Source organism: Camellia sinensis, chromosome 14, assembly GCF_055761805.1.
Source record: "Camellia sinensis isolate YWXY chromosome 14, ASM5576180v1, whole genome shotgun sequence".
NCBI lineage: Eukaryota > Viridiplantae > Streptophyta > Magnoliopsida > Ericales > Theaceae > Camellia > Camellia sinensis.
Window position 1 is genome coordinate 28,132,683 of NC_138974.1, and position 13,262 is coordinate 28,145,944.

General features: G+C 36.3%; 1 protein-coding gene across 1 annotated transcript in view; it reads left to right on the top strand.

Annotated features, from left to right (window-relative positions):
* The window catches only part of LOC145788683 (DDT domain-containing protein PTM-like), a 31,209-nt gene extending 24,294 nt beyond the window's left edge, over positions 1–6,915 (top strand). The window contains exons 7-9 of the mRNA XM_082906779.1: positions 2,726–2,754; positions 4,871–5,494; positions 5,675–6,915. Coding sequence (XP_082762905.1) covers positions 2,726–2,754; positions 4,871–5,494; positions 5,675–6,498 — 1,477 coding nt within the window. The 3' untranslated portion in view covers positions 6,499–6,915. The remainder of the gene's footprint in view (positions 1–2,725; positions 2,755–4,870; positions 5,495–5,674) is intronic.
* Positions 6,916–13,262: the final 6,347 nt, after the last annotated feature.

Below are 13,262 nucleotides of genomic sequence, written 5' to 3' on the forward strand. Positions count from 1 at the left end.
TATAGAGGAAGAGAGAAAATCCTCAGTGTCTTGATAAGAATCTTAGAGATCTCAAATAGTCATGAATAAAAATAAGATGAAGGAGAGGGAAGAATGAATGATATATTTTGAAAAAGAAAGAAAAGATCCCTTATGCCCCAAAATAAAACTTACCAATTAATACCAAAGAGGGGTTGTTTCAAATCAAGTTTTTTTTTTTTTTTTTTTTTTTTGGCTTACATGAATGTTACTTAACATTTTTTTGGGTGTTGGGAGCATGGTTTTAAAAAGTGTCCGCAATCATTATGTAACAGTGTCGGTGGTTAGCTATCTTGGGAGTGGGGTTTGAATTGTGAATGTTGGATTTTAATAGCTATAGAAGTAACACCATGACCTATCTTCTCCCTCCTTCCTATTTTGATGGCCCATTTTTCTCATCTTAGTTGTGTGTTGCTTGTGTTCAATTTAAAAAGTCAATTTAGTCGATTTAGTTATATGATTTTCTTAAATTATGCTTTGTGGTTGAATGTGAACACATTCAATGGTTTGAGACAAATGAGGGACAGGAAGGGAGGCAGGTAAAATCTTAGAAGTATATAACTTCCTAGTAAGTGGGAATGTATTGGTAGTGTCTCCTTAAAGGGTTTGGGTTTCAAGAATTATGTTACATATTAATTAGAACATCCTTATTCAGAAATTTCATAATTAAGGAATAAACCAAATGAATGCAGGTTTTTAATTTTTTTAAGAAATCATTTGAACACAAAGTAGAATAACACGTCTAGGGAGGAGTCGCATCCGTGTTGGATGCACATTGGACATGTAAACCTTTTATGCATCCCTAGAAATGGGCTTGACACTTTTGAGACATGTTCTAATGTGAAAGTGAAATTTCAGAATATTATACATGTAAATGACACATCTCGGACAATTTCAGAAGGCCGCAAAGACAAGCTAATATGGGGATCTTAGAAAGACCAATGTTGGACTTTCTTGGGAATGTGACACACCTGGCACCCAAATATGTCATTAAAACATTTCTAAAAGAAGACACTACATATACAATTATTACAATGTAAAGTATGTGACGGTTACTTCTAATTTAGGAAAATAATATAGTAGCAAAGGTGAATAAGGAATGTAATGAGAAAACATCAATAGTAGTATCCATTACAGTCATGATCTTGTGGAGCTTCACCTTTCTTCTTTTGCACTTGTAAATACAAATACTTAAAAAATTAACTTGTTACATATTGCTTGTCATAAACGGTCTTATGTTGTTGATACCGTCCTTTTTTATTTATTTATGTTAGTACTATTGTTGTCGTTATTGTTCTATTTTATTTTATTATTTATTTATTGGTATCATGTTATCTATCGTCGTTTTTTTGGTGTATATATTATGGTTTTCCGTAGTAAAAGTATGTATAAAGAGCGTACATTATTTTAGAACTCATCATCCCAATATTATATTAAGATCTAAAAGAAATCTCTCTCTAGTGAACATTGATACTTTGGTCTCTTAGTCTCGTTATCTATGTTGGTGGCAATTTATATACATTTGATGTAGTTGGTATATTAGGGGAGAGGAGGTTGTCCTGTTGAAATTATAAGGTTTATTTTTCCTTGAAATAGAACTATAAATTAAAATTACCAAGAAGTGAAAACATAAAACGGTAATTGTGGTAAGGTTGCTTAGGGAAATTATGTTGTGGGTCTTTAGAATGCTATCATGAATGCGTATGATATCTTTATGAAGGAGTTGAGGTTTGAGGTGAACGAAGCAAATTGGCTTTAATTCGGGAGAGATTGTTGATTTGTATAGGGCTTTGAATTTGTGCATCTTTTTTAAATGTCAAGAGATAAAGAAATGTGGGTGAGTGGTACTGTCTATTGGTGTGTAAGAGATGCATTGGTATCTAGCTTTTTACAGAAGATTATGTGGTTGGGAGTTGGAAACCACCATGCTGTTAGTTGAAAAGATCTATAAGGTGAGTTTACTTGAATACTTTGTATGTTATGGTTTCAAAGTGAGGTATTAGTGATTTGTATATTATGAATTTCTGTTCTGGTATTTAAGTGATTGATTTATTGGCTGTTAAAAGGTGAAGGTGACAATGATTCCTCTACCTCTTGAGGGTGCCTTCTTTACTGGTATTGTGGGGTGCAACAAATGTTTGACGGCCAATCATCAACCAGTAGAAACTTTCATACTGAAAATAGATGCATTATTTGTAGGATATCTGGGCTCTCTCTCTCTCTCAGTGGTCTTGCCTCAACCAACATATTACTTGCTTTTGAGTTGGTCCTTTTTTATGATCAAGAAAATTAGAAGGGTTTGGAATAGGGATCTGTGTGCTTTTTTGGGGTCATTTGGAAGGATAGAAATGAAAGAAATTCTGAAAATTTATAAATATTAAATTTAATTTGACAATTTTTATTTTTTTAATAATTTTTTCTTAGTTTCAGAATGTTTAGGAGTTGTGTGTCCTGTTGATCCTTTGGAAATCTCAGCTAGTGAATTTCAACTTGTGTGCACCCAAAATGTATGTGCACCCTCTAAGTAAAACCTCTATTCATACTTGACTGTTGTTCTTATAATTATTTGAGTAACTTAAAGTTTTACCACTTGTGTAGTTGACAGAATAAAACCTACTAAGATTTGGTTTGCCTTGTTTAACTTAATAGCAATTCCATTTCTTGCAGTCGTTTTAATTTTTTTTTTAATTTTTTTTTTCATTTTCAGGGAAGCTGTGAGCTGCCAGTATTGCAAAGGTAAATAATTGATTATAAGGAAATATTTTCTTATTTGTGCTTTGTAGTTTTTGTTCTTTGGTTTATGCTTTCAGATTTGGATTGCACTTATCATACCATTGATTTTTTGGAGAGATATCCATTGGTAGAGATGGGAATTGTTTGTCTCGCCGTCTCGCCGTCTCGCCAATGCTGTCCAACCTTTGAAAGGAAACTTTCATACTGTTTGTCTTGTCTAAAACTTGGTTCTGGACTTTGTTTGGTTGTTGAGTTCAAGTCTGTGTTGCTACTGGCTTGACCAATCTGTAGAATCCAGGTTGTTGCATCTTGAGGAATTTATAATGAAGTTGGTGACTTAGTAGGAGATTGGCAGGGTTCTCTAAAAATTTTGTTATTCTTTTCCAAAAGAGAAGAATGCCAAAATATCCATTTGCCCTTATGCATTTGTACTCAAGGGGAATGGAAAGACCAAAATCCTAGTTGTTGATATATTGAAGGGTTAATACACCAAGAGCCTTTTAACTATATCACTTTACCCTCTCATCAATGAACTTGTACATTTTGACCCTGTCAATTATAAAAATTGTTCAAATGCTCCCCTTCTAGAGGGGGTGGAAATGATGCATTTTTGTAGTTAAAGGGGTCAAAATATAAGGGTTCATTGATGAGGGGAGTAACGTGATATTTACTAATAGTTAAAGAAGTCTTGGTGTAATTAACCATATATCGAATGAGATGTTAGATTTGGAGTCCTTTCTTGAAACATGAAAATTTTCAAGCTAAATTCAAGTGGTGAAGTTAAAATTTTGTTGAGGTTTGTACCACATACATTTCTTTCTTGCTTTTGCTTTTGCTTTATTTTTTCTTTTTCTGTTGTTGGGCCTAGTGGCCTGATCTCTACTGTTCGTATTTTTATTTTCTACAGTTTTAATTTTTAAGTGTTTCATCTGCAGTTCTTTCATTACAATTTAATGTTTTGTTGTTTATTCTATGTTGTTTTCAATTTTGTGATACTTTTCTACGTTGCTGCTGTTGAATTGACGAAGGAAAGACAAACAATTTATGCCATCTATTTTGGGTTTACGTTTCTGATTATGCTGAAAATTGAGCAAACTAGTTAGGGTTAGGGCCATCCGATTTTTACACCTGGATGGTTCATGAAGTCAGAAATTGAGCAAAGTTGGTTTTAGGTCTTTTGGGCATCTGTTATGATGACCTGATGGGTATGGACAACTGAATATTTGCATCCCTTCCTGCTGGCATGGAGTGGTTGCAGCATTTTATTTTTCCTTTTCTTTTAATTTTTGCGAATGATGTGTTTAGGTACTTGATAGGGATCCACAAACCTTGTATAAACTAATGTGTTTCATCAGTGTGCTTTGTACAATTTTTTAATTTTATTTTTGTTTGTGTTATAGATTCTACTGCAGTTTTAAGCTGCATATTGTTGTTCTTCATTTTAAGTTGGCACATAAGTCATCTATTGACTTCTTAATAAAGTACAAATGGCTTAATGCTGCCATGGCTGTTGTTTATACCCCGCAGAATTGGGACTGTGTTTTAAAATACTTGGATATATTTTATGTCTATGAAATCTGGCTTCATGCCACTCAAAATTGGTTCTTCTAACATTTGAACCTGTTGAATCAGTTGATTTGGTAGATGATCCTACTTGATTATCGGTTGCATATCCTCAACTTAAGTTTAAAACTTGTAAATATGTATTTGTGTTATGTGGAGAGAGAGAGAGAGAGAGAGAGAGAGAGAGAGAGATGTTATTATGGATTGGCCTGTATATTTTGGCCAATTCCTTACTGAAAGTTGGGGAATACATTGGGTACTATACTTACTAAGTTACTACTCAACATCACAAGAATAGTTTTCGAGGACAGCACATATAACTTTTTTGCTTCTATTTGTAAATGACATTTTCTTGTTAAACCCTTCAGAGTACTGCAATAGATTTGAGGACCTGAGATCTCCAAGAGGGTTTCTATACCTGGTGGTTTGATACTAGGTTGTTTTAAATATATGCATATACATATATATTCTAACTGACACTATATATATTGTGATAAGTTTTTTGTCTAGTTTTATTTTCTATAATAAGTATGCGTGGTTGTATTATGAATTTCAGGCTTTTTCCATAAGAGACACGTGAAGAAGTCTGCTGGAGCTGTCACTGCTAGATGTAAATACACATGCCACAAATGCCAGGATGGGGACCGTGTGAAGGTTGAAGCCAAGAAAGGGAAATCTCAGTCACAGAAAAGTAAGAAAGCCTCCACTGTCTGCAGGGTATTGCGCTCGAAAATGAGTAAGAAACCCGCCAAAGATCAAAAACCATCACAGCAGCAGAAAAATAGAAAAATTGCTGTAGTTTTACCTCTGCGGCGTTCGGCTAGGAAAGCTAAATGTGTGACACTGCAGAATAAAAAAGTTGGAGGTCGCAAAAAAGGGAAAGGGAAAGGGAAGGCAAATGGGAAAGCGAAACAAATCAAACCGAGAAAGGAGATATCAAAGAAACCAAAGGAAGGTACTTGGAAGAAGAAAAGAACACCTGTGTATCATACTTACTGGTTGAGTGGTCTCCTGTTGTCTAGAAAACCAAATGATGAACGAGTTATGCACTTCAGGAGTAAAAAACTTATTGCCCCTTCTGAGCACATTACTGCAATCCATGGTGAACCAAAATGCAGTCTCTGTTGTGAACAGGAATTTTCGTTGACGTTAAACTATGTTGGTTGTGAAATCTGTGGAGGTAAATATTTCCATGTTCTGATATCTATTTTTGTTTTCTTTATTATTTTGTTTATTTAGTTTGTGTGTTTTGGATATCTTGGGCCTCTGAGGCAGCAAAATTTATCAGTTCTTAAATTTCTTATAATTTAGAGAATACATTCTCTTAAGATTTACTACACTGTTTTCATATATTCTGCAGATTGGTTTCATGGAGATGCTTTTGGGCTTGGAGTGGAAAACATCGATAATCTCATTGGATTCAAGTGCCACAAGTGCCGTGATAGGACCCCTCCTATCTGCCCCCATTTCCACCGAAAGACAATTGACGAAGACGTATTGGTTGAGTTAAATAATACGGCAGGGACTGAATGTGCTGAGGAAGTCTCCAATATTGTTGCACTTCCAACTGAGGGTGAGGAAGAGCGTAAGTTCCATACAGATGATGAATCAAAAAAGCTCTCGTTGGGTAAGGACCCAGAACTGGGAACTGTTCCTGATTCGAATGACTTGAATGCAAAAAATTCGCACTTACCTGTAAGTGTGGAGCAGAAAGGAGAAGCAATTCAAATTCCCAGTGAGGCATTTAGACCAGACTTATCAATGGAAGAAAATACGACTGATTTGGGCACAGAACACATTGGAGCTGTGACAACTTTTTTTGAAACAGAATTCCCATTGCCCAAGTCTGATGTTGATGTCAGAGACACAGAAATGGTATCAGTGGGGCATGAGATTGCAGAGAATGATTCAGCCTTAACAATGGAATCCAATGAGCATGTTTTGTTGGTAGAAAATACGACTGATATGAGCACAGAACACATTGGAGTTGTGACTTGTGTTGAAGCAGAATTTCCATCGTCCAAGTTTGATGTTGATGCTATAGACACAGAATCGGTATCAATGGTGCCTGACAATGTGGAGACTGATTTGGCTGAAACAACCAGTTTAGGGTCACTAGCACATAAAACTCTTGCTGACTCATCTGAAGTGCCTCCTCAAGAATTGTGGCATCTGGTGAAATAGTGGATGGTGGAGAAAAGGTGGTGTAGGTTAGATTTTCAATCTGTACTTTGACCGATGTGATGAGGTTGCCAATATCATAGCAAGAGAAACCATCGGTGAGTCTTCTAATTTCATGGAGATGCGGTTAGGAATGATAGGAAAAAAAAAATCCATTTAGATGTTAGCTGAATTTGAACAGCTTTATAGGGTTGATTCACTTAAAATCAAAAAATAATGAGTTGATTTGAAGATTTGAAACCTTCCATTTCAAGACCTTTAATTTTCTTGTATAAATGATTACTGCAAATGTAGGATTGTTTTTAAGGTCGGAAAATGCTACCGTGGCTACCATTGCACCATAATTGTGTCCAGTTTACAAATGGCTGATATTTTGTGATAAGTGAGAATGCCTGCGAAGGCATCAAAGATATATCTGCATATGTTTGTTGAGCATGTCTGCAAATATTCTCTCTATCCCAATTTAGCTTAGCAGACTTTTTTATTTCTTGCTTTTTCTTTTTCTAACAATTCTATATAGTTCTCACACCAACGGATCTTGGGGGGCTTGGAGTAGCTATTGAGCATTTTATTATAGCTCACCACAAATGCATCTGATACTCAAGTGAGTGAGTAGTGGTGATTCTAACATTGTGCCTAGGCATATTGTAAGAATTTATGTATTATTGATTGATGTCTTGATTGATAGATTACAAGATACTATACAATCTATATATAGAAGAAAATGTGGTAGTAGGTGTAGTGGAGGTGATAGTGGGTTAGGTGAAGTGGAGTGTGTGGTGAAGTGGAGGTAGGTGAAGGTAAAGTGGGTTAGGTGAAGTGGAGGTGATAGTGGGTTAGGTGAAGTGGAGTGTGTGGTGAAGTGGAGGTAGGTGAAGGTAAAGATGGAAAATTCTAACAGCCCCCCACAAACTCAAGGGGGATAGGAACTAACCAACTTGAGTTTGGAGATAGTAACAAAACAAGAAAATACATAAAAATAAAAAAGGATAGGAGACACTGTATGGTCGTGTCAGACCATTGGTGAAGACACTGGATGGTGGTGTCATAACGTTGTAGAGGACACTGTATGGGGGTGTCATAACGGTGTAGAGGACACTGGATGGTGGTGTCAGACCGATGTAGAAGACAGTTTATGGGGTCATGTCGGACCGTTGTAGCAGACAATGTGGTGACAGTTGTTGTAACAGTTTACGGAGTCTTGCTGGACCCTTGTAGAAACTAACCGGAATCAATGTCGGGACAGTTTAGAGAGTCTTGTCGGACCCTTGTAGAAACTAACCGGAATCAATGTCGGGACAGTTTACAGAGTCTTGTCGGACCCTTGTAGAAACTAACCGGAATCTATGTCGGGACAGTTTACAGAGTCTTGTCGGACCCATAAAGGAGCTAACCGGAATTAATGTCGGGACAGTTTACAGAGTCTTGTCGGACCCATAAAGGAGCTAACCGGAATCAATGTCGGGACAGTTTACAGAGTCTTGTCGGACCCCTAAAAAGTCGCACCCTCAAAAGGTGTGCCCAATTTTTCAAAAGGCGTGCCATCAAAAGACGTGCCCAATCCATAAAAAAAGGCGTGCCATCAAAAGGCGTGCCCAATCCATAAAAAGACGTGCCATCAAAAGGCGAGCCAAAGTCATAAAAAGATGTGCCGGACATGATGGCGAGGCACGTGAGTGCCTTGACTGGCGCGCCCGTTTGTCGTCTGGCGTCAAGTGGCGCGCGATACGCGTGGCTGCCTCGCTATTTAACCAAGGTTGATGCTGAGGCTGAGGCAGACAAAAAAACTTCTGAAAATCCTCTGAAAACAACTCTTCCTTTGCTGAGAAAGAAACTCTGTAATACTCTGTAACCAACCCGTCTCTGAAACACTCAGCAACATGGCCTCTTCTTCCCGTCCAGCTACCCAGAACATGGCCTCCTCTTCCCGTGGTCTGCTCACGCTCTTTCCAGAACTGAACGAGTCCACAAGAGAAATAACTGGTGCGGTGGCCAGTGAACCTCAACCAAACACCTCTGGTTTTGCTCCATTGAACTTTCCGATGCGGTCGGTGGAGCAAAAAATGGCGGTGCAAACTGATATTGAGGCTAATCAGTATACTCTGAAGTCATGCGTGGAAACCATGACGGCGGTCACAAATTTGTCGAACCGGCTGCAGAGTAGGACAAATGAGGTGCAGCATTTAAATTCCCAGCTGGCTCTGCTCCAACGCATGTATAAGGATGCGCGAGCAGAGATAAGTGTGCTGAAAGCAGAAAATAAGGAGCTGAAGCGGAAGGCCACTGTGATGTTCCGATTTGGAGGTCCGCCGTATGCTGCAGTGGAGGAGTATGGAGGAGTGAACGTGCTCGGCGGCGTAGGAAACACGGAGGCAGCACCGTCAAGGGCCGCCCAGGACGGAGGAAAGAAGAAGAGATCTGCAGCAGAGTAGAGAAGAAAAATCCCACTGTGGGTGTTGGGTGTGTTATGGTGGTTTTTTTTTTTTTTTTTTTTTTTTTTCTCGTGTAAAATTATGATCGGGGTTGATCCTGACATGAATAAAATAAGTGTGTTTGGCAAACTCGAATGGTAGGTGTGGTAAGGCAGAAAAATCAACTGGAATGAATTTTTTTTTTTTTTTTTTTTTTGTGAAAATAATAATAATAATAATAATAATAATAATAATATTAATATGGAAATCATGGAGTGGGCGGTGGTACAAAAATATTGTGTAGAAAAAGAGGGAGATGGTGGAAAAGAGAGGCCACTCATGTTATTAAAATAAATTAAGGAATTAAAAAAAGTGATATTGGTTTTGTTTTCAAAAAAGATGGATTAAAATAAATATAAAAAAAGAAAAAGAAAGTGGAGACCATGATGAAAGGTGGGAACAAGTGTGCTGGTGCTGTGTTGTAATGGTCAGAAAGAGAGATAAGAAAATAAAATAAAATAAATTTCAAGGTGCTGTGTTGTAATGGCATTGAAATATCCACCATCATAAAGAGTATCAGTGGTGCTGCATATGTTTATGAGCATTATTTGAGGCCTTTCTTTCTTAACGCACAGCAGACTGTTAACGTCTAGTATGTCCCAAGGAAGAAGGACATCTTCAGTAAGCCAGATGACATTCTAACTGCTGCTGAGAAGTACATAGAAGAACATGGCCCGGAAGCATTTGAGAAGCTTGTTAGCAAGGATAGGGAAACCAAGTTCAGGAGTAGCAATTACACGTATTTTGATGAGGACCACAGCTATTGAGCCTTGTTTGGCTGAGGGAAACACCGTTTTTCCGCTGCTGTTAGGAGTATCTTTCCGGTGGAGAAGCTGCTATGGACTATTTGGGGAGAGTGATGTCGAAAGCCGGAGCCTTGGATCTCGCCACCGGCGTCGGCGGAAAGATCGAGAAAGACGATGTTCTCTCCGCTGTCCAGAAGTATGAGCAGTATCACGGCTACTATGATGCCGAGAGAGAATGAGATGTTATGAAGATATGATGAGGAGGTAGGTATGTAGTAGACAATTCTAGCGGACTAGGTTGAGGTCCGGCGGGCGGCCAAGGCGAGGTTGCCGCCCGCCGGTGAAGCGAAAAAATATTAAATTCTTAACCTTGCTCTGATACCATGTAAGAATTTATGTATTATTGATTGATGTCTTGATTGATAGATTACAAGATACTATACAATCTATATATAGAAGAAAATGTGGTAGTAGGTGTAGTGGAGGTGATAGTGGGTTAGGTGAAGTGGAGTGTGTGGTGAAGTGGAGGTAGGTGAAGGTAAAGTGGGTTAGGTGAAGTGGAGGTGATAGTGGGTTAGGTGAAGTGGAGTGTGTGGTGAAGTGGAGGTAGGTGAAGGTAAAGATGGAAAATTCTAACACATATGACCAATATCATAGCTCATAGAAGATGATTATTGTGAACATCTGTTACAGAGAAGTGTTGGAAAAAATTTATCATTGTTAAGGATTGAATTTTGTATGAAGATATGATTTGCGAAAATTTTGATTGGTTACCATGTTCATATGATGTTATTGTCTTCTATTTTTTTTTTTTTTTGCAAGCTTTAAGATGATGCCTTAACTGATTTGTCTTCTTCTGACATTTTCAGTTGTATTTGTATTTGTTTTCTCATTTTTTGCTTTATTATCAATAATCTTCTTTTGAGGGTGATCAGGGGGGTTCGAGGGTCATTCATTTGAATATGAATGTCTTGTATGCAAGATATTAAATCCTGAAAAATTTGCTTCATTCCCTTTCTAATACTGGAGAGGTCATTCTCTCTCTTACAGTACATTATTTACCTTAACGTTGTTTTTATTTGTAATGTTGGGGAGATGTCTATTTAAAGTGTTGGGTATGTAGCCAAATTTTGAGTAGCATAGGTTGTATCCCCTACTTAATTGGGTGAAGGTGCACAGTTCCAGTATTTGTGAGATCTATCTATAGAAATGAAACCTTGAATAGTTGGAGCTCTTGTTTAAGTAGAACCATTAACACTATTTTTAAGTGCATGAACTTGTTGCCTAGTAGTTTGTGAACTTTCAGAAATTTAATGAGCCTTGACTGATTCCTTGCCATTTGAGTGAGACTTTTTTCGAAATATGAACATATTTTCTGTTATGTAAACATTTCCATTTTACTTTCATGCTACTCCTTATATGTGAAATTGAGATTCAGATTATTTGTTTTATTTTATTTTGTATTTTATCTTCTAAATGAATACTTGTAATAGATGGATAAGTATATATATAAATATCTAAAGAAGCCACTTGTCTGTTTAATTTGCATTAATTTTAATGTCTTAAAAAGTCCCCATCTTCTCCTGTTCTCAGAAATTACTCTGTGGAATGATACTCTAAATTACTGTGTGTGTTTTGGCGTATTTTGCAATATTTGGCTTCTTTGTGCTGCTTTGCTTGATGTGGCTTTTTCTGGAAGGATTGCCGTAGGAGAACCTTCGAGGCTGTTTTGAGGAGCCTGTTCATAGAATTACTGAGTTTTTTTTCTTGGACATCATTTTGTACAGTTGGTCTTCTGGGAGATGGTAATTTAGATTCTGTCTTGTAAGAGTCTTTTTGGTTTTTTTCTAGTGTATGGGCTTATGTTTACTTATATATAATTAATAATAAATAAATAAATAAGAGCAAGTGATATAAATTGCAGAATTTGTTGTAAATCAGTGTTATAAGGAATGTTTATGCTATTCCTCCCAAAAAAAAAAAAAAAAAAGAGGGAGGGGGGGGGGGGGATATTTAAGCTTATTGGAATGCTTTAATGCTGTGTTTGGTTGAGAAATTTGAGGAGAGATTTGGAAAGGAAAATAGAAAAGGTAGGTGAAATGTGAATAAAATATACATAAATTTTATTTAGTTTTACATATTTTTTTTCTTTTTCTTTCCAAATTCCTTTTTAAATCTCCTAATCAAACACAGTATAAGTGATAGGCTGCTTATTCCAAATTGTGAGTAGTTAGCAATCTTGTTTTTTCAAAGGAGATTTTGTGCAGCATTTCATTCTACTATGGAAAGCCTGTGTCATGTGATTTGTTCATGTCAATCTATTACACTAACTAAATTTTTTATTTTTTATTTTTGGTTATACAGATCTCTCATTTTTATGTTTTATTTTTTGGGTGGTGGTTTAGCACAATAGCGCCTTCCCTTATCTTATCGCTTGCTCCACCATTCTACACTTGACACTATACCTTTAAGAAATCGAAAATAAGGGAAGAAATAATGGAATGTAACAAGTTGCTTTACATGTTATGTTTGTTTGGATTTTGAATTTGTTAACGAAAAGAAAAATGACAAGTACTAAAATAAATGAAATTTTCACTTCATTTACTTTTTTTTTTTCTTTTTTTCTTTTTAACAAATGAAAGGGGTTTTCTTTGAAAATTGGATTACTAAGTACGACACCTGATTTAAAAAGATGTAAAAATGATAGTTTATGATTTTATTTTTCTAACACTTAAATTTTTATACAAATTGTCAGTCATTTTGTCCATCCCTTGATTGATGATGAGAAGTTTATAAAAATTAAGTGTTTAATTTATACCATATAATTCGTCTTGTGTAGATTTTGAGAGAGAACTTTTCATGGTTCTTAATATTTTTGAGTTGGAAAAAGCCTGGGACTCTCAATTTGGGGACCCCATGACCTCCAAATGTGTGTGATTGGTCCATGTGTGTTTTCATTTCGTTTTATTTTGTTTTGTTTTGTTTTATTTTTTTCCCCTCTCTCTCATAGGATGATGTGGGAGTTATGGACGTGGAGTTTTTGTGAGAGTCTCAATCATTGCTCTTTTGAGTCAATATAGGAAATTTCTTGATTTGATGGTTAAATTTATACATTAAGTCGTATGTTAATTGACAAAAAATTGAGTGACAAAATGGAATCTGATTTTATGTTAAATATTTTTTAATTTATAAAATGAATGAGCCCTCCAATAGTGTAGCTAAAATATATGTTTTTTTTTTTCAATGGATAGGAGAGGGATTATAAATATGAGAAATATTTACATTATCAAACAGAGTACTTAACTCACAATAATAAAAAAGTCAACAAAACCGAACAACCAATAAACCAACTATCTCAAGCCTAATACAACTACCTCCAAGTATATAGGCCTCCATAATAAACCAATTATCCCAAGCCCAATACAACTACCACTAAATAGTAGGAAAAGTTAACAAAGCTTAACGACTAATAAATCACCTATTCCAAGCCCAACACAATCACCACTAAGTACATAAGCCTCCATAATAGGGGAGAGATAAATCACCACAA